The sequence below is a fragment of the Diorhabda carinulata genome, chromosome 8 (assembly GCF_026250575.1).
Source record: "Diorhabda carinulata isolate Delta chromosome 8, icDioCari1.1, whole genome shotgun sequence".
NCBI classification, from domain to species: domain Eukaryota; kingdom Metazoa; phylum Arthropoda; class Insecta; order Coleoptera; family Chrysomelidae; genus Diorhabda; species Diorhabda carinulata.
The window spans coordinates 8,789,401-8,816,100 of NC_079467.1; the positions used below are offsets into that span (position 1 = coordinate 8,789,401).

Sequence of the window (26,700 nt, forward strand, 5' to 3'; positions counted from 1 at the left end):
AAATGTTCGAAATGGTTGCCCCCAACTTCTAAACATTTATGGATTCTTCTTAAAAACCCGTGCTTAGTGGCGTTTTGAATTTCTTGCGATGAAAGAGTTCGAATGCATTACGAACTCTTTTCTGACAATCTTCTTTTGTAGTTTGCGGTGAAGCATACACGATATCTTTTATATGACCCCAAAGAAAAAAATCTAATGGGGTGATATCCGGTGATCGGGGAGGCCATTGATGTGGTCCATCGTGTGCTATCCATCGGTCCTCAAAATGAGTCTGTAAAAAGTTATTTACAAGCGCACTACCGTGTGGTGGGGCTCCGTCGTACTGATACCTCATCTGATTCCAATTAAGATTTAGTTGGTGTAAATCATTTTCTAATATGTCTAGATATCTGTTACCTGAAATAAACAAAAATTTTAAGTAAAATTCACCCTCAAATTTAAATAGTAAGATTATCATTCAAATTTCCGTCATAAATATGTACCACCAAGATAATGTCGTTTTTTATCAAAAACATTGAAATTCCAGTATCCTTGAAACTTTCACGCAACATGTGAGGATTAGCATCACTCCAATAATGGGAGTTACGCCGGTTAATTATTCCATTCTTCTGAATTTTACACTCATCTGTCCAAATTGAGTTTTGTAAAAAATTTTCGTTTTCCTGAGTTTTAATTAATATAAATTCACAAAAAGCAATTCATCTTTGATCGTCACCTGGCTTTAAATTGTGTACCAACGGGATTGAATACGGAAGAAACTTGTGTTTTTCTAGAATCCTGTGAATACTTATCTCTGATATTTCCAAGTCTCTTATGGGGTTTTCCGGTATAACCGGAATTTTCAGAAACTGAAATTATTTTAGCTGAAACTAAATTGAGGTTTTGGGCGTTTGTAGGCGAACTTAATCTATCTTACCAAGCATGCTTTGACAGGACACAACTATTTATGATACTGAAAAAATATGATTACGTACTTGGGGAATAATGAGAAGCTGAAAACACAAGTATAAAAAAAATTGTTCTATTGAGGAACTTGCTGATTTAATTTTATTCAAAAGTTTTTGTTTCTCTACTCAAATCTGCTAGATGAGGCTTGTAATCAATTTTCGTAGCAGAATCTGCTTCGATTGTGGATTGGTCATACTTCTCCAGTAGTTTCAAATAATTTTTTATAATTCTCACAGCAATGTAACCATTTGTTTTTCAATACATTTGTAATTATATATTGAATCATCCGATTAGCGTCTCTAATAGAATGAGACACTGAAACTTATAATTCCTCGTTCTCAGCTACAGTCAAAGAAAGATCGTGGGATCCCTAATTAACACAAACTATTATCAGAGATTGCAGTCATGCGCGCCAAACGATAATTCAATTTGCTATATGGACACTAGTCTTAAACACAATGGTCAAGGTTCATGAAACAGTGTGGAAGGTAGAGGACAGTAAGTAGGTTAGTTTTTTCCCTGAAACGTGCTACCAGGTATATTGGGGAGTGCATGCTGTGAGAAAATTAGGTAATTAAGAAAATTATACATGAAAGGTAATTCCCAAAAGAAGGCTAGGAATTTCTGGGTTAGGCGTCGGCCAAGGATCGAAAAAATATTGTTTTATTGAAGAAGTTGTTCGAGGAAACGGTAGAACTATGAAAACATCCTGGATGAAAGTGTATCTGCATTATGTACTTTTAAATGCGACAGAAGGGTTGTACGTGGCATGGTCGGCCACATCTATTATACAAATATCAATATTCAAGTTTTCATATAATTTGAAGCTAAACAGAAAGGCTAAGTCTGCATTGCATTTAAAGAGGCTTCACGACACCCATTGAAGTGTGGGGCCGTGGGCGAAGGCCCACATCGTCTACTTCTACGTCGTGTACTGGTTGTTACTTTGGGTGTATAAGGTATATATCAATAAGATACGTGGATCGTTTATTTAAATGAAAACAGAAATATCAAGAGTAGACTTGTAATTTGATTCATTTACTCTAAAAGACATAATATTATTAACACTTTCAGATATGATATTATAGGTATCATACATTAAAAAAACTCATATGTAAACAGACTCTGCGCATTGGGTTACAAATAGATCTCGTTATTATTTTTCTTAGTTAAAGTACCCTTATTATTATATTTTAAAATAGTAACTCGATCTTCAACGAAACTTCATTGTAACAACAGCAATATTTCATATAATGAAAGAGCGGAAGGTTACAAAATTATTTATCATCATTCTCTCTTTTGATAATTATTGATAACTATTGTATTTTCTAATGATAAAATAACGGAAACTTTCGTGATTTGTCTATATTTTTTATTGATTAAGTTCATTTTCAGCAAATTTATGGCAAGATGGATGTGGGCATCGAATCCCGAGACCGCCGAAAATTGGAGATATTCCCAGGTGAGTTGTGATTTAGTTTTTATAATGTAATTGGTTCCAATTCATTCGGTCAATTCAATTAACAGCTTCTTCTACTGGAAACTATTAATCAATATATTTATCGAGAATCAAATAAAAAAAGCCACAGTTGGTTACAGATTTCAAACTTAGTGAAATATATATATGGAACGCATCAATTACCTCGGGAGCCGCTTCTACGATTTTTATAATTTTTTGTATACAAGGGTCTTGTGATACGGCAGCTATTATGGTGGTATTTACATGGTTGTCAGATCTTTTCTTTTTCCGGAAAAATATTGAAGTGTGTTATTACAAATGGATCAACCTGTACACTTTTCGCTTGAGAAATAATTATTAATTTTCATTTAATGTTTCCATACCTAAATGCCATAATTTCGGAGTTATAGCTACATGAACTCCGCCGAAGTTCAAATAATACATTCAGCTGGCTATGACTGCTACAATAACAAATTTGACGTTACAATAAATTATTATTGTTGAAGTTTATTAAAAGTTACACGTTTATCTGAAAAAGAACGAATTGATATGTTAATGAAATTTGGATATGGTGATAAGTATACAAGTCAACAAGAAACGTGTAATATCTTCAATAATTTATTTCCTAACCGAAATCCCATAACAAGATGATATTTTCAAAGATCCGTAATGAAAATTTTACGTGATAATAAATTCCATCCATACAAAGTAACGTTGGTTCAAGAGTAAAGGTTTTGATAGAAGAGTTTGCAGACCTATTGATGGAAAAAAGTTACGATGAAAACGATCCAAATGTTTCAAGTAATGTTTTGTTTTGCAATGAGGCCACTTTTTGTACTAATGGAAATGTAAATCGGCATAATTCAAGATACTGGTCATGTAACAATCCTCGTTGGTTGCGTGAATCCCACACCCAGTATCCTGAAAAACTGAACGTATGAGCCGTATAATAGGCGACAAAATAATTGGTCCTTTTTCCATTAGTAATTTAAATGGTCCGACGTATTTATATTTATTGGAAAATAGTATTATTATACTTGAGTTGGCTCGGATATTTCCAAATCCAAGTAAGTATTTTCAATTAAATTTAAAGAAAACTTGGAAACAACATCCCAAACGACAACATTTGGCTACTACAAGATGGTGCTCCACCTTACTATGCTGTAAGGTGAGGCAATACCTAAAAAATGTGTTTCCTAGATGATGGATTGGAAGGCGTGATTTCATCGAATAGCCCCCGCGATTACCCGACATAAATCCTTCAGACAATTTACTGTGGGGTCACTCAAAAAACATCATTTATAAAACAAAACCTGTCAATATCAGGAATTGCAGATAGGATTACCACAGAGATAAGAAGAATTGAGCAGTCAGAGATGTTGCAAAATGTATTGTAAAGTTTTAAAAATCGCATGGCTTGTTGTATTGAAGTTAAAGGATAACATTTTGAGCATCTGCTATAATCGCCTTTACAGTATGTTTTCTTAAATTCGTAATTTTGCTTTTTCACAAATGTAGATCTACTTTTAACATGACACAAACATTTAAAGATTTGTCTTCAGTTTTTGAAGGTTTTCTGCACCACGATTTAGATAAATATTTTACTGCTCCAGTTTCGGTAAATTTTTTACTAACTTTTTGACACTAGACCTTGTTACGAGATTTGTGTTATCACATAAATTATTGGAGAATATTCAAATTAAAAGAGTTTATTAAATCGTAGCCATCTAAATGTACAATAATTATTGTAGCTTTGGTTGAGATACTGTAAATGTAGCTATAACTCCGATTTTACGGCATTTAGGTATAGAGAATATCACATGAAAAATAATAAGTATTTCTAAGGATTCCTAAAACACAAAATATATAGATTCGTTATTTTCCGAAAAAAGGAAAGACCTGAAAACAATGTAAATACCACCATAATACCGGCATTAACACAAGGCCCTTGTACACAAAAATTTAGAAAAATCGTATCTGTTTCCGAGATAATTGGTACGTTCCATGTATATAACTCACTATCTACCTATATGTATATACAGACAACAGTTGTTGGAATTTCTGGAAGTGATATTTATACTGCTATTATTACACTAACACTTATAAGTGCGAACAAGCCCTCCATGTGACCTGACGTGGTATCAGGTCGCAGAAGATCTGCTGAATGTGTCATAATAACAATCTACCAATAGTAACAGGAGTTCTATCGGGCCCTCAACAAAACCTAAATACTCAGCAGATATTGCAGCGTACATCTTCTGTTGCACAGAGGAGGAAACTATTCACATTCTTCTGAAGTGTGAAACACTACAAACTGCAGAGCACTACAACTGGGAGCGTATGAAAAAGAAGACGAAGATCTCTGAAAGATACAGCCATCCCTTATTCTAAACTTTCTGAATGGAGTGGGATTAACAGATCAGCTCTAAACACTGGGTTCGCCAATATCGCAGCAAGAAAGTGGAACACAATAGATCCTTTGGGTCACAGTGTATATGACACCCCAATATCTACATACATACATAAAGTGCATTGTCTAATAACTTGTTCATCGTCTTTAGGAATCAAAATTTACCTTCAGTTTCGAAACCCAGGGTAGACAGTCGAATTATGACGGTTGTTGTAGTGGAATTACTAAATAGTGTGTTTAGTAACCAATTAATTGCTGATAGTAGTTCTGTGAAATATTTTTACTACCGTCTATCTTTTTTTAATATGCAAGGGAAAAAATATAATGAGAAATTGGTAATTTAATGGTATCATAAATCTATAAAAAAGTATCAAATAGGAAATAATAAACAATAATTATTTCGAATAATTTCACAGAACTTCCATTTTAAATATTCATCATAAGATACATTAATATGAATTAGTATTTTAATGCTAACTTCTATTATTCCAAAACTTCTTCCCTTTGAAGTTGTTGCATCTGGCGGAATGAAATATTTCTTTGGGGAAATGTTTGTATTCTTATTTAATACAAAAATATTTCGTAACTGGCGAAAAATTTGCATTATTATGAGTGACAATTAACTGTGGGAAAATTTACAACCTCCAGCTAAACAGTCTACTCTATTTTATGAACAAAATTAAATATAAAATCCGACCTAACAAAGCAACAATATATATTTAAAAATAATCATTTTTATTTTCTATCTTAGTCTTGTCTTTTTTCAAGCCTATAGACTTTTTCCAGTAATGCCCCAATCTCTTTAACTATTCTAAATAATAGTTGACGCCTTTCTCCAGAAAATAGTCGTTTGTTAACATATGCGATAATGTCTTCGTTTGATAAAAAATATCTCCCCTGCAAATGACACTTTAAGGTTAGGAAACAGGAGCCATATCCGGTAAAAACGGGAGGGTAATCAACCAATTGGAAATAAAACATTCGCAATGGCGGTCACTAAAGTGTGAGAAGGTGCCCTGTTGGGTAATATTCTCCGGTTATTGTTTTACCTATTTGAAGATAGTCAATTAACACAACAATATGGCTCTCACTATCCCAAAAACCGATAGCCATCACTTTTCCTATCAATAAATCCATCTTTGTCCTATGAATTACACAGCCTTTACTGTTTTGCTCGATTCAGGAGTGTATTGCTGGATCCAGCTTTTTTCTACAATTACTTCCTTAAACCGCGTCAATTAAGCTTGGGAAGTGGTCATTTGAATGCACTTTTGGCCCGAACTCGGCAAATGCAGCAGATAGCTAACGCATCCACAATTCTTTAGTGAAGATGTGGCAAATATCGTGGTCCAGTACCATTTGGTGAACTTTTACAAACTTTCTGATTCTCAAAGATCGCTCGTCTTCAGTCAAGCTGAAGGCCACGATTGAATTCAGACACTATAAATTTCACCATTGTAAATGATGTTGGAGAGTCTTTCTATACATATTAACTCTTCTTTCATACGCATAGGAGTATAATTTTTATTTAAATTTTCAGTACGATACATTTTGCTGAAAATCTTTTAATGAATGTGCAAATATATTTCTTATTTTATATTGGAAAGACAAGTTTCGTAAATTTGTCAAAAACGAATTCAACCAACGACACTCTTAATTCTTTCTGACAGCAGATAACACCTAATCACCAAAATAAACCAGAAGGCGAAAGTATTGTTGGCAAAGAATTTCTCACGATTAAGAATATTGAGGAAAATCCGATAATTGGTATTTTAATAAAAATGTACTGTTAACGTAGAACCAAATCAAATTGAAATCAAATCCAGTAAAACTCAAATTTAGAATTTAATTAGTAACAAATAATCGATCAAATATAGAAAAATAATATTTAACCAATACGAGGGCTTCTACTTAATTTTTGAGATATACAAATAAAAAAAATATTTGTTATTGGATATGATATTATTGTTTTTCAAAATATTCTCCATTGAGACAAATACACTTTTGTATGCGTTTGAACCAAATGTCTAAACATTTTTCCATTCCGATTGAGATACATCCGAAACATGCGATTTGAACGCATCAACCTCTTTTTCAGTTATAGAAAAACGTTGACTTCGTTTTTGTTTAAATTGTTGTGTGAGAATTTGCATTGTCGTGCTGGAGAATGATTAGTCTTTTTTTAATACTACTGGCTAAAAAATGCTGGTGTACCAATTAAAACTGACTGTTATACGTTGCTCTTATGGAATATTGGTGGAATGAATAACAAAAAGGCGACCATTTGCTTCGAAGTGTTTCGTGCGCGAGCTGGTCTTGAAAGACCCATACAAACAATTTTGTTTCGGATCGCCTATCACGATCTTATAGATGTTTTTCGAGTCACCTCGATTGGATTTTTTCAACATTCTTTCGCACCAATCGACACCAGCTTTTTTAAGCGATATCACATTTATGCAGTATTCAAAGCGAAAAAATATTTTTGGCAGCCATTTATTCAAGCAATTTTGAATGTAAGGGAGTAAAACTGATGCCCAAGTATGCCTCAATCTCACAGTATGTCACATAACGATGTGCAATATCATACGCATAGCATCGATGTTTTCTGGCAAAACAGCCGATTTTGCACGACCTTCACGAAATTCATCCTGTAGGGAAGTGTAACCACGATTGAATTCATGAAACCTAGAAACACGAGGGCTCGAGATCGTGCTTTATCACCAAAAGTCGAGAAGAGTTGATCCGCACTCTGCTGTTGATTTAATTCACGTCGAAAGTCATAGAAAATTATCACATGATTATGTTCCCGATATAATTCCATTTTTTAACCATGATTAATGTTTCAAGTATCTGTAAACAACTCGAATAGCCTTGTTGGCATATCTCAAAACTCGAGTTGCAACCCTCTTATTACTAGTTTGATTAAAGAATTTTTCACCTTGGGTACTCAATATCATATTTATTTCGCAAGCTCCGAATTGTATTAATAAGCATTGAGAATAATATTCTAAAAATATTTAAAATCGAATTCAATTCAATTAGAACAGTGTACCACAAAATTAAATTAACAAACCAGGAAGAAATCAAAATTATCATTCAAAACTACCACGAAGGAAAATTGAATAACCGAGGAATAAAGGAAATTTATTTGAGACTATAAAAAAATATTATTGGTCTAATCTCAAGAAATATGTGCAAACATGACCAAAACCCAATGCACATGCAATGGAATATCAGTCCAATCAGCTTAAAACATTTTTAAATTATCCATTCAGATTCTTTTACAATGGAATAAACAAAATTTTAACCGTTGATGTCTTTTATAAAAATTAGCAAGTAAGTCACATAAATTTGGCCTCTGGTACAGAAGTGGTTGACTATTTTAACAAATTCTTTGCTCAACATGGTGTTCCAAAACAATTATTCGTTGATAATATTTCTTTTTATTCGAACTAGTAAGTCTTATAAAATGCAAGTTCAGTTTATCTTTTCATATTATCCTTAAAATAACGGATAAATCTGAAGATTTCATTCAACTATAATAAAACATATATTTTTTATTCAAACCTAAGCTAATGGGTGTTTAAATGGGGATCATGACTTTTCTCTCCATGCTTGTTTGGTCTTTTGGTCCTTCCAATATTATCCCTTTATCTCAGCAGCTTAATTGACATTTTCAATTTATATTTTTGTTAGTCTTCCTCTGTAATTTTCACCTGCTATTTTGTCTGAACTTTTTATTTGATATTCTATTTTCGGCCATCTGGCATATGAGTGCAAACCATCCCAATTGTACTTCATATCATCTTGAAACTCCTTTTAGAGAACATATTTTTTATAGTATATTAAATTTAGTTTACTGAAGTATTCTAATTTTATTTATTTATTAATAATTATTAATATGACATCTACATTGATATTGTCATGGGCTAACTACTCATTGTTGTAGGCTTATTGTTATTTTTGTGATAAGTTGGATAAAGAAACACATAATTGTAATGAGTAAAGACAGGAATAATATGCAGAAAATTTAACTTCAGTCTATAATAACTAACAAATAATTTAAATGAATCCAACTAACATTTTATACATTTTAAATAAAAACATAACTTATAACAAGCATAATGACATATGAAATACTAATGAGATTTATGTACTTGAGATTTTCCACTGACAATAGTTTGTAGTTGTGGACTAATTTTACTTGTACCAATTATTAAAAGATATTTAAGATGCTCATCAATTAATTTAGATCTGTAAACATTTTTTGTGTACTTCATTTTAGAAAAGGTCTTCTTACACAAATAAGTAGTACCAAAAACAGAATGCAGCTCACGAGCAAATTTATGCAAATTATCAAATTGTGTCAGTGGAAGACTCTTATAAAATTCCAACAAAGATGAGTTTTGATATTTGTTCTTAATTGTATGACTGCACTGTAGATCAATCATTTCCATTTGAAGTTCCGGGGCTATGGTTTCAATGTCAGTATCAAAAGGATTCTGGAAAATCTTAATTTGATTCGCAATGGCATCAAAGTCCGAGAAATGAGAATCAAAATTTATTTTCAAAGCACTCTAAGTTTCGATTGCAAAATCGATAGGAAACTCAGTCTCAGTGGTGGGGCTGAATATTTCACATGTTTTGAAATGTGAAAAACATTTACTTCGTAGTAGTGATTGAAACAGTATCAATTTCTTCCGAAATGATTTGATATTAGTGTATAAATCAGGAAGATGCTGGTTTTCTCCTTGAAATCTCAATTTCAGTTCGTTCACATGTTTTGTCAACTCAACATAACTTCCACAGCCATGCGTTGTTTTGTAATTTAGTAAGAGGGCGATGATTTTCTTTCGAAAAAATTTCGACCACTGCTCGAAGTTCAAAAAAGCGCTGAAGAACTTCCCCACAACTAAGCCAACGTACGGCAGTATGATAAGGTAAGTAATTTTCTCCAATCTCTTCAATAAATTGTCGGAATTGCCGGTGATCCAGCCCAAAAGATCTGATAAAATCAACAATTGATATGACTGGTTTCAGAACTCCAGACTGGAATATCCAAACATTTTCCGCACAAAGACAGCCTTTGACACACTTTATCTTTTCCATTCATGTTTTTGCCTCCATTAGTTGTAATACATTTCAAGTTTTTCCATCGAAGGTTCTTTTGATTAATGGCCATTTCAACTCCTTTAAAAATATCTGTACCAGTAGTTGTGCCAAGAATACTATTCATATCAAGAAGTTCTCCTTGCACTTCATAGCTTTTATCTTCTCCTCGAATATAAATCAACACCTGAGCAGTATCTGACACATCCGTTGACTCATCCAAGGCCAAAGAAAACCACTCAACATGTCCATTTTTGTCGAACAGTTGAGAGGATATATTTTCAGCGATGTTTTCTACCCTTCGAGCCACAGTGTTTGCTGACATACTGACAGTTTTTAATAAATTTACCTCCTCAGGGCACATTTCTTCGGCTACTGCAATTATGCATTCTTTGAGCATTTCTTCATCGGTGAATGATTTTCCAAGTTTTGCAATTTCAAGAGCCACTCGAAAGCAGCCCGTAAAGTTCCTATATATTTTGAGTAATTTTGAACATGTTTTGTTCTATAATGATGTTTAATGTTATATTCTTTGAAAACAGCTATGCTTTCATTGCAAATCAAACATAGCGCCTTGTTACTGGACTCAATTACGAAATACTGAATGTTTCACTGATCTTTGAATTTTCTGCATTCATTATCAATTTTTCTCTTCTTTTCCATACTACTAAATCACACACAAAAGCAACAATTTAAATCAAAATACTGTTACAAATATGTCTTAAACTTAAACACGCACAAACACGTTTTTAGGAGGTACGCACTATTTTATTTCACAACAGTGTCAGGAACTGACTTATGATTGCGCCACTAGCCTTCTTATATATTCCAATTACTGCCATCTAGAAGTGAGTGGAAGATACCAGAACTTTCTCGAACCAACGAGATTATTCTGTATATGCTATTAGCGCCATCTGTTAGCGATAGAAGGTACTACCTATTTCCGCTTTTGTCCACCAGATGTCGTGTCACGTTACTCCTCATAGCTCGTACTCTACGACTAATCTAGATATTACAGATAATGACAGAACTAATAATATGCAGTGTTTCCGTTTTGCGGACTTTAGTCCGATTTGCAGCCTTTTTTAAACGTCGCGTACTTTTTCGGATTTCTTTTTTCATCAGTGGACTATTTCATTTTTTACCACCGGCAACAATGATTATATGGTTTTGGCCTTCGGAACTTACTGGAGTAATCAGTATGGTCCTAAGGCTGAGAATTTTGGAGACCCCTGTCCTAGAGCAGTTACCACTGTATAATTCAGCATTTATTAAATTTGAATATATAAAGAATTTATCCCAACAACTTGACTGTGGCAACATATTTAAGAAAAAATCGACGTGAGGTTGAATTGCTGTTTGGCTGTAAGCTGCAGTATTTTCTGTAGTACGACAAATAAACTATAGAGTCAGACTTACTCATGATAAATATGTGCTCTTGTTTTCAAAACTAGATTTTTCACAATAAATATCTATTATTTATCCTTAATATTGTCTACATTCCTTTTAACTAGTTCGACTCGTCAAGAGCCTCTAGCAATTCCGAAAGTATTTTTTATGTCCGCAGGCTCTTCCTTCAAGAATTTCTTCATGTTTCCTTGAGTAAATATTTCAGATTTTTTGGCATGGGGTCCAAAATATGCAAAACTTTCTTCTTCGGTATTGACATTGTCATGTACGTAGTCGATTTAACATTGAGTAAATAGACTACAGTTTAGGTGGCTTCATTATCTTTACTTTTTTTGACAAAAACTAAGAAATTCTCGTCTCAGTTTTGCTCATTGCACCTTAATTTATAAATTTCTTGTTAATGTTAAATTGGTTGTCATTATTCAAATCGTCACTTTTTGTACATTTTTGCAAATCAAAGAGGACGAGGGCTGCTTAAATCGTGATTTTGTCATAAAGATACAAAAATATAACGAACGACCTCAACATTTCTATGACAGAATTTTACAAATTTTAAATTATACTTTTCTATGGTAACGTCAATATTTTTTAGATATTAATAAGCAGTTTAAAAAGTAGTTAGCAGTGGCAATAGATGTAGTACATTCATATATATAGATTGTTTTTATTTTTTCATTCAAATGGAATTTACCTGACAACTGTATAACATAGAGTAATATATATTTAGAATAAATATTTTTATTCCACTCAACTGTCGGAAATTTTAAATGTCTGTAAATAGCCTTTTTATCTCCTGATGCAGGTCTGTTTACTTACTTTCTACGTCACACAACGTTCGTATGACTACGAATGCGTTTTGGCGCGTCAGTTGGGTATTTAAATTTATTTATTTTTTTTACTAATATACCGATTAAAAAGAATTGAAAAATAGTGTGTGGTTAAGAACAATATACTAAGCGTAGTTAAGGTATAAAAAAAGTATACAAGGACCCTATTATGAATATTTTAAACTACTCGTATATTATATTTTGTGTTTATTCATCCAGGATATATTTTCTAGGAAATCAGTAATTCATTTCTTCATATGAAAAGTGATTATATCTCAAAAGCTATCTAAAATCCAAATAAAATTTGTCATTTCTTCGTTTGAGAAGTGATTATATTTCAGAAACTATTTTAAACCCAATTTATCTGAAACATATCTGATATATTAACATTTTTTCCAATCTACCATCTTGTATTATTTTCCTTAGGAGAGGCTTTGAAATATTCCTGCTAATGGAAGTATTATAGTTTTTGCGTTTCAAATAATTACTTATGAATCACTCTGTTGAGTTTCTAAAATTCAAACCACATTCTCATGATATTAAGTAAATCTGTGTTTATACTATCAAATATTGTAATACGTAGATTGTATTTCTGTTTACATTATGGTAAGATATAGATCATGTTTTTATACCTGATCTTTTGAAATTATGATCGTACTTTGACATAAATAAAAATATACAGTGCGATCCATATGTAAGGAATAAATTCAATTTGAGCGTTATTATGTACTATGTGAAAAAACAAGTCGATTTTTATTCTTAAATTCACAATTTACAGTATGAAAATATTATCCTCCTCCAGCACCTCCTCTGAATTATAAGCACCACCCAATAAAGAAGGTCGTTGGAAAGAGATTTTAGTCCGTTGTTCAATAGTATAAAATTTTCTTTTAAATGTAAAATTTTGATGATCTCTGTATCACAAGATAATAATGTTTATAATGTATTTTTCAATGTACTTTATAATTAAATTGAATGTTCTAAATGACCACCATTTACTTCTTGACAATAACCGAGGCGATTTTGGAATTCTCGTACAACATTTTGTATGAAACCAGGGGTTATTTTGTTAATTCCCTCCGTTATCCTAACTTTTAAATCAGTAATATTGTCTGGTCTATTAAAATATACTTTCGATTTTAAATAACCCCATAAGAAGTAATCGAGAGAAGGTATCTGTTCTGCTAAACATTTGGAAAAAAATCTTTGAAGATACTAAAATATTAGTTAAAAAGCCAAATAAATAGTTGACATGAAACTAGAAGGCTGCTGTCTGCTGGCTGCTGACTTTAAAAAAAAAACTTATATATTGTTAAACGCAGGACTAAAATCCCTTTCCAACAAGGTGCCGAACGACCTCCTTTCTTTATTCAAAATTTTCGAGGGAGTGCTTATATTTCAGTGGGGATGCTTTAGGGGGATAATATTTTCATAGTGTAAATTGTCAATTTAAGAATAAAAATCGATCTGCTTGAGGTTTTTTCCACATAGTACACAATAACGCTAAAATTGAATTTAATCCATACATATGGACCGCATTGTATATTGGAAAAGAAATGATAATTTCTATATGGTTTTTTTGCTTATTACTTCTACGATTTTGAATCTAACAGAAAAAGTGAAACTTCAAATGTGGCAATTCCATTTTTTACAAAACACTTTCAAGACTTCTACTTTTGCAAGAAGTGTCTGATTCTAAGAGAATTGGATTTCGCAAACTTAGAGCTAGACTGCTCTAATATCCCTTTAATATAAAAGAGAATAAATGTCAGTCTTATAATATTATAATCTTTTTATTCAATTGTTGAAAGAACTGAATCTGTTAGGAAACAGCTAGAAAAAATGTCGGTAAATTAAATTTATATAAATAGTATTTTCTTATTGCAACTGTTCACTTAGGTTAATATTTTCGTAAAAATAACAAACTTTGCTGTTTCGTGTATCGATAACATTACTCAATATGTGTTTATTCATTATAGCTGATTCAAATATACTTGAAATTTCAACACTATGATTTCAAAGTAAATATTTTCACATGTTTTTATAGAGTCAAGGATTAATTCATAATTTATAACTTCGTGCTTCTTTTAAGAATAACAATCCTATTCAGTGATTACCAAATACGTTTCAATGCAAGTTGATAATTAATTTACAGAAAAATTATTTCAAGTTACACATAGAAAAATGTATCTTTGAATGTAGTACCTAGTTCTATGTTAACTAGGGCTGTTGTCTTCAGCGGCGTCCCATCATTAACATTGCTAAAAAGTTGTATTATACTCGGAATAGTCAATAATGTTATGATAAGATTCTTATCTTGGAATTCTATGTAAATAAATTATTGAAGTTTTTAAAAAATCACTTAACAAAATTTTTCCCACATTTCCCACGTTTCGTTTTTATACAATAATTGACTGGAATTATAATTGAAATGTTTTATTTTCGTCATCAACTTTTGTTTTGATTTACATTTTATTTGACGCCTCTCATCCAACAAATGAAGCAACTGTAGATTATCATTTCATTGCTTTAAATCCACTTCGCAGCCGTTAATTCGACATTACCGATCACGCATTAGGTTTATATGTACAATTTCTTATTTACAATATAATTTATTGCATACTCCCGTACTAATTATTCACGAAAAGTACGAGTATACGTTCGTAAACAAAATCTCTCTTTAGTTTTCTCTGTCGTTATACATTTGATTCTTTTTCCATTTGTAATGACAATGTTGACTTATCTTATATTAATTCGTAACTGTAACGAAAAATTATATGATGAAAATTAATTTCGAGTTTTCTGCAACAAGTTTTTATATTTTATCCGGATTTTTACAAAGAGCATTGTGGACAATGAGTCGCATTCTCATATTCTTCACTTTATTCGTAACTAGCTGACAGTTAACTTTATACTTTTGGATAAACTTAATTCAGAATCTCATCAACATGATAAAATGAATACATAACGTTAATTAATAATTTGATAGGAGAACAATTTACAGTATCTGTGCCAACATTTCTCATGAAATGTTGGCAAATTATTGTTAAAAGTTTTAATGAACTTTTGTCATATAAGGATATATTTGTGATCAATAGGCTTGTGAATTTTTTGAAAGAAAAATTAAATTTCTCAATATATTCACTAATGAAAACATACTGTTATTTGATTCTGATGAAAAGAATTGCTAAGGATAAATTTGAACTTTCACATTAGAATGCGAGTATGTGTAGCGAAGTGCCTTCGATATATGTATCCTATAAGAATAGACATTCCAGAGAAAACTGTCATGGAATTTTCAATATAAAGGTCTGTTATTCAGTACTATTTGGAAATTTGGATACTAAGAGAAAGTTAGACTAACTTCTCAATGAATATCAAAAATTCTGAATAATAATAAAATAGAAAAGAAGGTTATTTTTCTGTACACTGCAATTCTGAATTCTACCTTATTACCTTATTTCGTCTCTCCATCTCTTATTATTTTATTATTTTAAACTGATTTTCTATGAAATATATATATATATATATATATATATATATATATATATATATATATATATATATATATATATGTATAGTATGTATAGTAAAGGAGTCTTTGCCAGCTATATTATGAGCGGTTTTTTATTGGGACCCTGGCAAGAAACACCAAAGTGGTCTAACTTTAATATATTTTCCGAGCTTTCGAATACTTATGTATTCGTCTGGGACTAAAATTATGATCAAATACAATATAAGAAATATGTATAAATGTTCGAGTATACTCCTTTGGATAAAGTTTCAGATTATATAAATTTATCGATGAGATATAAATAGCTTGGAGACAATTGATAAACTTGAGTTATTTGCGGTAATTAAGGGCACTTAAGCATTTTATGTTAGAATTAAAACAAAAATATTTTGGTTATGTGGATGAAAAAAGGAACAAGAATTCTCAATATTTCAAAACAATATTCGAGACTTCGTTTTTAAGTTCCTCCTCAATGGGTATGTTTAAGTAGTAGCTCTGAATTCAGTCGATGCTTTCAGAGTAAGTGGTGTTATATGCAATGATTTGTGATAGAATTATTAATTTGTAAAGAGAACATGTGTGACGTGATCTACGATTCATGATCAGTTTATATGAAGCAACAGGTTCTTAATTGAATATTTCGCGGATAAAGCAAATTTAAAAGAATAGAAATATCGACTAATTACGATTCACGTCTCTGTTTTTCAGTTACAGTTGGAAAATTAAGTGAGGCGTAGGAACGAATAATAATTTTCATGTCAAAAAATTAGCTTGTCACATATGTTTCGAGTAAGAAGCGCACAGGAAACGTTAAGAAGCGCACAGGAATCTTGAATAATAATCGACATCGTATTCTTCCTAGAGTAGTGAAAGATGATAAAACATACATAACATATTTTGTTCCTTCCCGCGTGCGTTAGGAGAGCCGTGTGTGAATTCGTTAAAATTCACCAACGTCAACAAAGGCGAAAAAGCGAAGGTCTATAAAGAAAGTTATGTAGTAATGGATTATTGGAAGCAATTAAACTTCTGGATTAACGTACAGTCAAAGCAAACTGGTACATCACATAATTTTTACCTGCAATTATTGACACAGTCAATATTTACATTTTAATGTTGTCACAATAATGAATCGTCACACAGTAAATAGTTGAATTTTTACGTAAAAATAATGGTACATTCAATTAATATCCACTTTATTGGTTTGACTCAGCCATCGGTGATATCTGGCACATTAGCAAATTGAACGGCGAATGGTACAAATTAGGTGCTTATGCTCTAAAACAGAATAAAATTAAGCTCAACTTTTCTTACAGCACGTTCAAATATCGTTGAATTAAAACTTGTGATTAATGCCAATTTTCTCACAAAAATTCACTTCCTGCTCTGTTCAAATACTAAAGCACAGTTAACTAATGAACTATTTAACTAAATACTTAACCAAATGTTAACTGTACCATAGTGAAATTACTTTGCAACGTAAATGCATTTTTTACAAACAATGACAATACAAAAAACTCATAAATTCTTCACATGATCCTGATCGGGTTCACACTATTAGCGATTTTCCTATATCTGATTTCTGGTTGTGCTTTGTGACAACAACGGAGAGGCGAGCGCATGGCTAAATTTCATATTCGAAAAAAAAATTTTGTGAAAGGGGTCCAAGAACCTCTCATCTTATCAAAGGAAGTTAGCAGGCGCTAAATTAAATTACTTCTTAGAGTAACCAACTTTGAATAAAAGTGATACTTATAGTATTTTTATGTAATAGGGAGTAATAAAATGATGGAGCATTCTAAACCCATAGGCGTAACACTTCTTTTAGTAGTCAGTTAAAATATTTTTGTGATACGTCAAGTGTTCTCGTATGAAATAACATTTGCATAAATGCAGAGTATTCCGGGTCTTGATGCAAAATAATCGGGAGTGTGTAGATGAAGTGAGAATAATGCTGTGATACGAAAATTTTTATCATACCACCTCTCGTTTCTGAGTTATAGGCCTTTAAAGTTGCGTAATCAGAACTTATAGTTAAGTATATTTTCTCAATTATACATTGGAACGTTATGAATGTTTGAAGGATGATTACGTATGTCCATGTAGTAAGTTTGACGAAATAAGTAATTGTACACTACTATCTGAAATCCAGGGGCGACTCATGCTCAATGGTTAACAATCCGTAACTTTTACAGTAACAACCTGTACAATCTAAAGATATCAAAAATGAATTTTTCAACAAAAAGGTACTTTATGTTTAACTCGATAAAATTCATGTTTCAGAAGATATGTAGATTTTTGGATCGTCGTACATGCCAACGAAACCGCTATAAAGAGACATTTATTGCAAATACTTACAAGGAGGTATTGAAACCCAATCAAACATTTTCAATTTGAACTACATATTGTCGAACATCGTGTTACTTACGTAAGGAAAAAATGGAAATAAAGAAAATTTCAGTTGGTAGCTCACAACTTATCAAATAAAAACAAAAAAAAACTTATATACTTATTTACACTTTCGAAGTCTACGGAGGATATTTCTGTGAATTTGGAAGAGCATTCCAAGATTTTGCCTTATAGCGTGCAAATGCAATTTTATTCTATCCATCATTTCGTTCTTTGTGTTTACTAGTGTTGCATATACCAAGTTTTTTAGATATCCTCAAAAAATGAATCCATTGTATTCAATTAAGAGGAACGTAGTGGTCATGCAAATGGACCTTTCCGATCAATCCACCCATTAGGAAAAATGTTATTAAGATGTTTTTTATACATCATTTAGAAAGTGAACGACATGTCTCTGAGAATATTTAGATGAATATCACATAACATAGGTGGGAAATCATTTTAAAGAAATTCTAAGTATCGCTGACCATTCAGGTTATTGTAAACAAAATATGGACCTACTATATTGTTATTCACTATTCCTGCCTACAAATTAACACATAATCGATGATTATTTGTTTGAATTGTACCATAAGGATTATTATCGGATATTCTGTTCTAAAGAATAACGGATGTACTTTCATTCGAAGTATTTCTTTTAAATGATTCGAAATCATTCAAAATTTTGGTTTGCCTGTGCTGTTTGAAAGTCGCTACACCTCTCTTCAATAACTCTGTAAATCGTAGATTTTTCAATACTAGTGTACAGTGTTATCAGCTCTTTCACATAAATTCTGTAAATGATTTAAAACGATTAATGTTAAAGGACCGATTTTTCGGTATTCATGCGGCCCTTTCAAATTTCTCATAATCAACCTAGAATTCACGATAGAAGCTTCAACTGAACTAAACTGTTGAAAATACATGATATGGACCTCCATACTATATAGTCTAGCAAATATGTACTTATAGATCTTATGATAAAGCTATGTAATCTTTAATACACAGGGTTTTTTACCAGTCCAAACTTCTTTTTATTGTCCTGTACAACTCATAACCAGTTAAAAGCCCGAAAACTTGTATCAACTTAGGAATATTAATAAAATTTTATGGAAATATTTAGACGATTCGGTAGTAATATTTAGGATGACTGTACTTTTTTTGTTTTTGTTAGGTTAGGTTAGTAAGTAGGTTTTATCATTCACATAAAAATGGAAAATAATAGCAAACCAAATTAAAAATTAGATACCATTTTAATGTAAAAAAGCGTGAAGTGATTTCTAAGAAAATTTTATGATGACTTTACTTACATCAAGTATCTATCAACATAAAATATTTACATCGATGGATATCAAAAGCTTCAAACTTTTTTATATTAAAATTTTATCTTTCATTATTCAGTCTATCCTATCTAAGCTGAATTTTAATATTTTGAGCTCAAGATTCAGTAGTCTAAACGATTCTATTATCAATGAAATACCTACCATTTATAGATTCTTCTGAATTCGTGTTCTAGTTGATAATAATGAAAACTTTCAAAAATAATGATTGTTTTCAAATAAATTCCCTAAAGGCGGCAAATAAAATTACCAGCTCTGACACTTCTTCAACTTCGTGTCAATCGCAAATACGGCTTGTTAGGAAAGTTGCCCTTTCAATGGAAAGTGGAATCGTGATCATTAGGATAGTCAAATTAAGTCTCATACTGAGAAAATTCAATGAAAGTATTTTTCCAATTGGAAAGTAATTCACAAGAATTTCTTCGTTGGCTCTTTTAATTTATTTGGATGACAATTTCGTGACCGACAAAAAAGAAACAGTTTTAGAGATATTCAATATATACAAATAGGCCGAGATTCATAGTAAATATAAAGTATGTTGTTTTGATTATACACAGGTTGTGGCAATATTTGATTAAAAAGGTGCATCGCCACTTCATGTAAATATAAAGAATCTGGATGTTAGGACACTGAATTTTGTATTTCATTACACTATATGAGATAAACATATTCATCTCCATAATAACAGAACGGTTGCGAATTATATTTTGAGAAATGGCAACACTGCTGTGAATATATCAAATCTAATATTGGAATCATAAAGTTTGATATTTTTAATGGTGAACGGACTCAGGAGGTGTTGTCACACGATTGCCATTTGAGTTGTTTGCAGATACTTGAAATATTCATCTCCATAAAATGGAATTAAATCGCGAAAGCTTTCGTGTGACGATTTTCTATGACTTTCGACGTGGATTAAACCAACAGCAGTGTACCTATCAAATCGCTTAGATTTATGGTGTTGAATCAATATCTCGAGCCACCGTGTTTCGCTGGTTTTCCGAATTCAATCGTGAACGCACTTCGTTACAGAATACATTTCGTGAAGGTCGTCCAAAATTCTTTCAATTCTAAATGGTTTATCAGCATTTGTTTGCCAGAAATGTTCAAAAAAATTAGGGAAACCAATCGCAGAAGTCGAAACATTCTTCACCACGACAATGCGAGCTCTCATACATCAGTTGAAACAAAAACGTTTTTGGACAGTCAAAACATCGAATTGATATGTCATCCACCGTACTTGTTAGGCACCCAATGATTTCTTCTTATTCCTACAGATAAAATTTAAATTGCGTCAACAATACACATGAAGAACCGGTTGATGCGTTGAAATCACATTTTTTGCAGGTACCCTAGTCGGAATGGAATTGATTCAAAGTCATGCAGAAGTGTTTTGATATCGATGATGAATATTTTGGAAATCAATAAAACCATATCCAATCACATATAAATATTTGTTTTCATTTTTCTATATCAAAATTTAGGCAGCAACCTAAATATTTTATGCTCAATTGTACTACATACTATATGCTATATGAAACTAAATAGTCTAGGTTAAGAGAGGCTTTTGTGGACGAGACAGGCTGATAAATGAAGATGCAGAAATTTTATTTGTTTCAAATTCAGTAAATGCAGAAAACAGGGAGTTTATAATTTAACAAACCAGAGGTTTTTTCTAATAAAAGTACTTCTTTCCAAAAGTGTTGATTTTGGAACTGTCCCCATTACGTACTTAAACTAATATTTCATAAAAGGGAATGTTGTGTCGTTTCAAAGGATTTAGAATCATCGGACCTTTCTTTATTGTAGGAACGTTAAATCAGCATACTTGTTTACAAATTTTGCAAACATTCAAACTATCATTGAATATTCCATTGACTCCAATACTCATTTCTTTTTATATGACGGCTGCTTTGCTCCTTCTAAAAGAATTATTACTAATTGGCTATATAATTAGGGGCATGTTGGTCCTGGATTGTCGGGCCCTACAATAATGGAGTTTTTTTGTATAAGGAAGGGTGAACAAATAGTGTTTCAAGACATCATTCCGAATGATAGGGAAATATTCAAAAACAAAATAACTAGCGCAATTCGATCAGTTACAACCAATACAGCAGCTTTTGGAAAATTCCGAAATTGTATTGGAAAATGCACATAGGAAGTGCATTATTGGAGCGTAACATTTAATCTGGTTTTTGAACGTTCAAAACGCTTCTTCTTTCTTCGATAGCACTAATTATTGATTTTCCATTTATATTTAGATTATTCATAGTATTCTATGTGTGATTCAAATCTTCGTCTATTCCTACTCCAAATTGTCTCAATCATAGTGCACATTTGCTATTATGCCCAGATTCTTCCTGCTTACCTACATCGAATACGTGGTCCAAGGCGAACCTGCGCCGTAAATTTTGCCCCGAAAGGCACACGGAAACCGTTAACTTTTGAGGCTCAAACGTTAGACGTAGATAACTTTATGTGATACGGGACTAAAAACTGTATCAACGATGGCCTAGGCTATCTGAAAATTAAGTTTTTTTATCATTAAGAATTTCTCTTTTTTTACTAAATTCACACTAATACCAATTTTTCATCCACGGATACTAAATTAAATAATTAATTCAATTTTCGAAACGTGAAGCTGACAAAACATTTCCAGTGCTCATCAATAGAATGAAACGAAGTGCGAAATTCGTTTTTGAATAACCTCACATAAAATAAAGTTCAGGACATAACGATGGATAGTAGTTGCATTTATATTTTAAAATAAAACAAATTGTTTGATAAAATTATTCATGATTGTTTTTGGGATCAATTTATTGACATCACAAAGAACAGAGTTGAAATATTTGAAACAAAAACAGCATAAGTATGCTATTAACGAAATTATTAAAATAGAATATATGAGCACATAGAGAAAGAGGTGAGGAAAATGATGAATAGCTAAGAAAGTAGAAAGTACTAGAAACATTAATGTGGGTAAGTTAGCTTAGCATTTTTTGGAATTCAAAAAAATAAAAGCCATGCTGAATTGTGCTACTTGTGTTGTGAAACAAATTTTTTTAAATATAAGTTACCCCAGCCATTTTCAGAAAAAAATAAGGTTCAATTGTGCTAGCTTTGTGCTATTAAACTATTTGAGAAAAATTGTGAAAATGATTGGATTTTTTATTTTCTTTTGAGAGGGTTCACCAACCACTTTTTCATTCAACATAGGAATTTTATATCGCAAAAGTAAATATTATGGTGAGTTGTACTAGCATCCTAGAACACTAGAGCTTCAAAAATTTGTTTACCTGTATTGTATACCTTAAAACATAACATATATTTTTTTCAGAATTATAATTATCAAGATTTTGATAATTACAATGATCATAATTCAAATTATAATAATACTTCATTTTCAACGGTACAATAAATCTAACAATAAAAATTATTAACCTAAAACAAATGCCAAAACTGTGCTAAACTAACTCGTCTTTCATAAGCAAATGAAAAAAAAATGTTTTTTTTGTCATTTGCAATTGTTTATTAAAAATGTTTTAAACAAATTATGTTCTTAAAAAATATGAAGAAAACTTGTATAAAAATTTTTGCCTGAGTTTGAAAATTTGTTTGAATTATTTTACAAAACCAGTTCAAATGACAAAACAAAACAACGTAAGACTTTTTTTACATTTGCCTATGATTGGCGAAGTTATAATTTCTTGTTATCTATCATCAGCTTTAGCCTAGGCCTTAAATTGGTTAATAAAACAAATTGTTTGAAGATTGGTAGTGAACTTGGTTGCTTCTATGAAATCCACATTTATCAAAGTTTAATCATTAATTTCGATGAAATAAATTTTATAATGACAGTGTGGTTCGCGAACCTCTCAAAAAAATTATTTTAAGGTGAACTTTACCCATTATATAAAATTAAAATTACCCTCTAGCATCCAGCGCCTTTGAGGACAGTAAAACTTTTGCCATTTTGTTATTTTACTCGACATTTTTATTTAGAATTTCGCTGATATGTCGCTAGATGACACTATAATTTAACAAATAATTGTGTGTTTTCATTTCATTGTGATAGGTTATGATTGTTTTAGTTAACGTTTATTTTGTGAATTTTACTCGAGTTGCTACTACGGGTATTAAATTTGTCCAAATATAAGTTGTTTCTTTCTCTAAATTATATGGAACAATACTTTGAGATTACGAAATATTGGTTTTGGATGAAAAATATTTTATTATCAAAATTCTTGCATAAACTTCGTCCTCAAATGAAAATGTGTTTAAGTGTTACAGGTGCTCCGTTTCGAATGTGGCGCGAAAACAAATACCCGATACCCTCTCTCGACACCTTATATTTTATATTTTTTTATTTCAATGTTAGTTTACGTATTCAAGAATGTCCTAGAGGAATCTCACGAATATTTATTTTCCAAAGAAATTGAGACGAATATTGCTTTGACCCCTGAAGTATATGAATTGAAGGACGAAGAAAACTTTGACGATAAAGAATAGTCTCTACCCATTGTTTCAGATATTTCATGGTAAATTGATTTTCACAAAATAGAAGACAAGGAGAAAAATGATGATGCTAAAATCACCGTTTGTGATCTAAATACCAAAGTGAGCGGACGATAACGAGAAGAAAAACAATAGAATATTAACATAAATTGGATAAAAATAAATCTCAAGTATACTGAACAGAGAAGTGCGAATACAGCGAATGATTGTTTAGAGCAAGTAAAGACTATCTTGAACAATTCATGTCCGATTGACTTATTTGAGCAGATATTTACCGATGACATATTGTTGAAGAAACTAATCGCTACGCAAAAAAAATATAGATAAAACACAAATACTGCGTTACAATTGATGAAATCAAATATTTTTTTGTGTTTCTCATTTTCTCAGATGATTGCAAAGTGTAACGTAACTTTGTGTATAACATGTTTTCCAAATTATCAAAAAATCTTATTAAAAAATTAAAATTACTATTTTACCTCAACATGATTTGCAAATAATAAATGTCCTCAAATGAGAATATATGGCCCCTGAATGACTTTTTTGCAATGCATCGATTATTTTGTATTTAGGGGGGCATTAAGAATGAATATATCTACAAACAACAATTTAAAAATAAATATTTGGGCTTAAATGGCATAAGATTACTGATTTTATTTTTCCAGTATAAAGAAAAAAATAAAATCCAGTGCCAATCTCTTGTGTTATATAATACACACAGATAGTTGCGATCTTTACCAACTCTTAAAATATTTTTTGTATCGATAATATTGCTCATTAATTCTTTTTTCAGTGTGTCAAATTTCAATATAACGAACAGAGAAATTTTTGTGTCAAGTTTCGATGGTCACGTTCGAAACAAGCATTATACTTTTGTCTTCCAATTATCTATTGTGTTTAAGAGATTTTTCTTGCATTTGAAATGTAAATTCCTGTAACATAACTCTTTCTCATACATACGCGTCATATTTTTATGACTTTCTCTCTTATTCTTTCTAATATGTAGAATAAATAAATAAGAAAATTGTAACTATAATATACATATATAAATGTAGGAACAGTTAGTACAAAATATTTTCTATAAATCTATTGTCAAATTGAGATCGACACGTTTGGAAAAACAATTACAAGGTACAAGCTCGCGAAATGGGTCCTTAGGCCGGCCCTGTTAGCTACAATGGAATTTTAAAATTCGTCGAATTCGCGTGGCGTCTTAATCATTTTTTATAAATGGCGGAATCCCGTTTAATTTATCCTATTAGAACTTTTTATTATAGGCGGCGGGTTATTTACAATGAAAATGATTTTTAGAAAAGTATTTATTTATTCCCTTTGTTTCTTGTTGTTCTAGAACTTCGTAGTATTCTACGAGAATGCATTGATATCTAGTTAGCCTAGACCAGTTCCATGAATAAACAAAATATTGCGTTACCATAGCAACGAACAATAACTTATTAGAAGTGTAAGAGTTTGAAGTCAAAAAAGTAAACCACCAGAGTTACACAATAAATTAAAAGGAAAAATTGTGAAAATCGAAAAATTGGATTATCGATCTATCATCAAATACCCTTATTTAAAAGGGTTAAGAGGTAAGCAGATTTAAGAAGATATGCTTAGTACCCTTGATGATCAATGTCATTCGTATGCGACTGTGAAAAATTGGACTGCAAGCTTCAAAAGAGGTAGGCCAGTTTCTGTGTCAGTCCCCGAAAATATCGTTGCAGTTCATGACATGATTTCATCTGACCGTCGAATCTGAAGCACTGAATATCTCATACGAACACGTTCATCATATAGTTCACGTCAATTTCGACCTGAGAAAAATTGCTGCAATGTGAATCCCCAAATGTTTGAATGTTGACCAAAAGTGTACAAGGGTAGAAGCATCGCGTTCGATAAGTGCTGGATTTGAAAACGATGTAGACTTCTTAAACCGAATTGTCAGTATGGATCAGACTTGGGTAGGTATACTTCTACGATCCATAAACAAAGCAACAATCGATGGATGGAGCTTTGGTGCTCCGAGACCTAAGAAGTTTCGTGTCCAAAAATCTTCTGGAAAAGTTATTGCTTCAGTTTTTTGGGATTGTCATGGAGTAATCATGATTGATTTTTTGGAGAAGGTAGAACAGCAACTGGAGATTATTTTTCGACATTACTGACCACTCTACTGGAAAAAATTAAAGAGAAAAGATGCGCAAAACTTTACAAAAGTGTTTTGTTTTTGAAGGAAAACGCCCTTGCACACAAATCTCATGTTGTCAGTCAAAAAAATCGTGATTTAGAGTTTGAATTACTAGATCACCCCCCTTATTCACCAGATTTGGCTCCGTCTGACTATCAGCTCTTTCCTCAACTGAAAAGAAGTTTAAAAGGTGGTGAATTTTCTTCCAACAAGGAGGTAATAAAAGCTGTGAAGGTCTGGTTTGCAGAGCAAGAAGAAACATTTTTTTAAAGCTCTAGAGAAATTGCAGGTTCGCTGTAATAAATGTATCCAATTAAGAGGAGAATATGTTGAGCAATAAAATATTTTGTTTGGTTCTATAGTAAGCTAAGAATTTTTCAATATTATATACTCTTATTTGTGGTATATAAATAAGTTTATGTAGTGCAGTGAGTTAGTTTTAAATAAATAATCGTAGTGAATAGAAGGAATTAGTAAAAATAATCGCATAAATTGCTCAAGTGATATTTATAAGTAAATTATTATGAGTTAAGTGTATTACGAGTATATATTGTGTAAATAAATTAAGAACGTAAGAGACAATGTTTATTAATTG

General features: G+C 31.5%; 1 protein-coding gene across 2 annotated transcripts in view; it reads left to right on the top strand.

The window, feature by feature from the left end:
• Positions 1-26,700, top strand: part of LOC130897564 (calcium/calmodulin-dependent protein kinase kinase 1) — a 509,686-nt gene that overhangs the window by 172,807 nt on the left and 310,179 nt on the right. For both annotated transcript variants that reach the window (XM_057806493.1, XM_057806492.1), the window contains one exon: positions 2,344-2,410. In XM_057806493.1, coding sequence (XP_057662476.1) covers positions 2,344-2,410 — 67 coding nt within the window. The remainder of the gene's footprint in view (positions 1-2,343; positions 2,411-26,700) is intronic.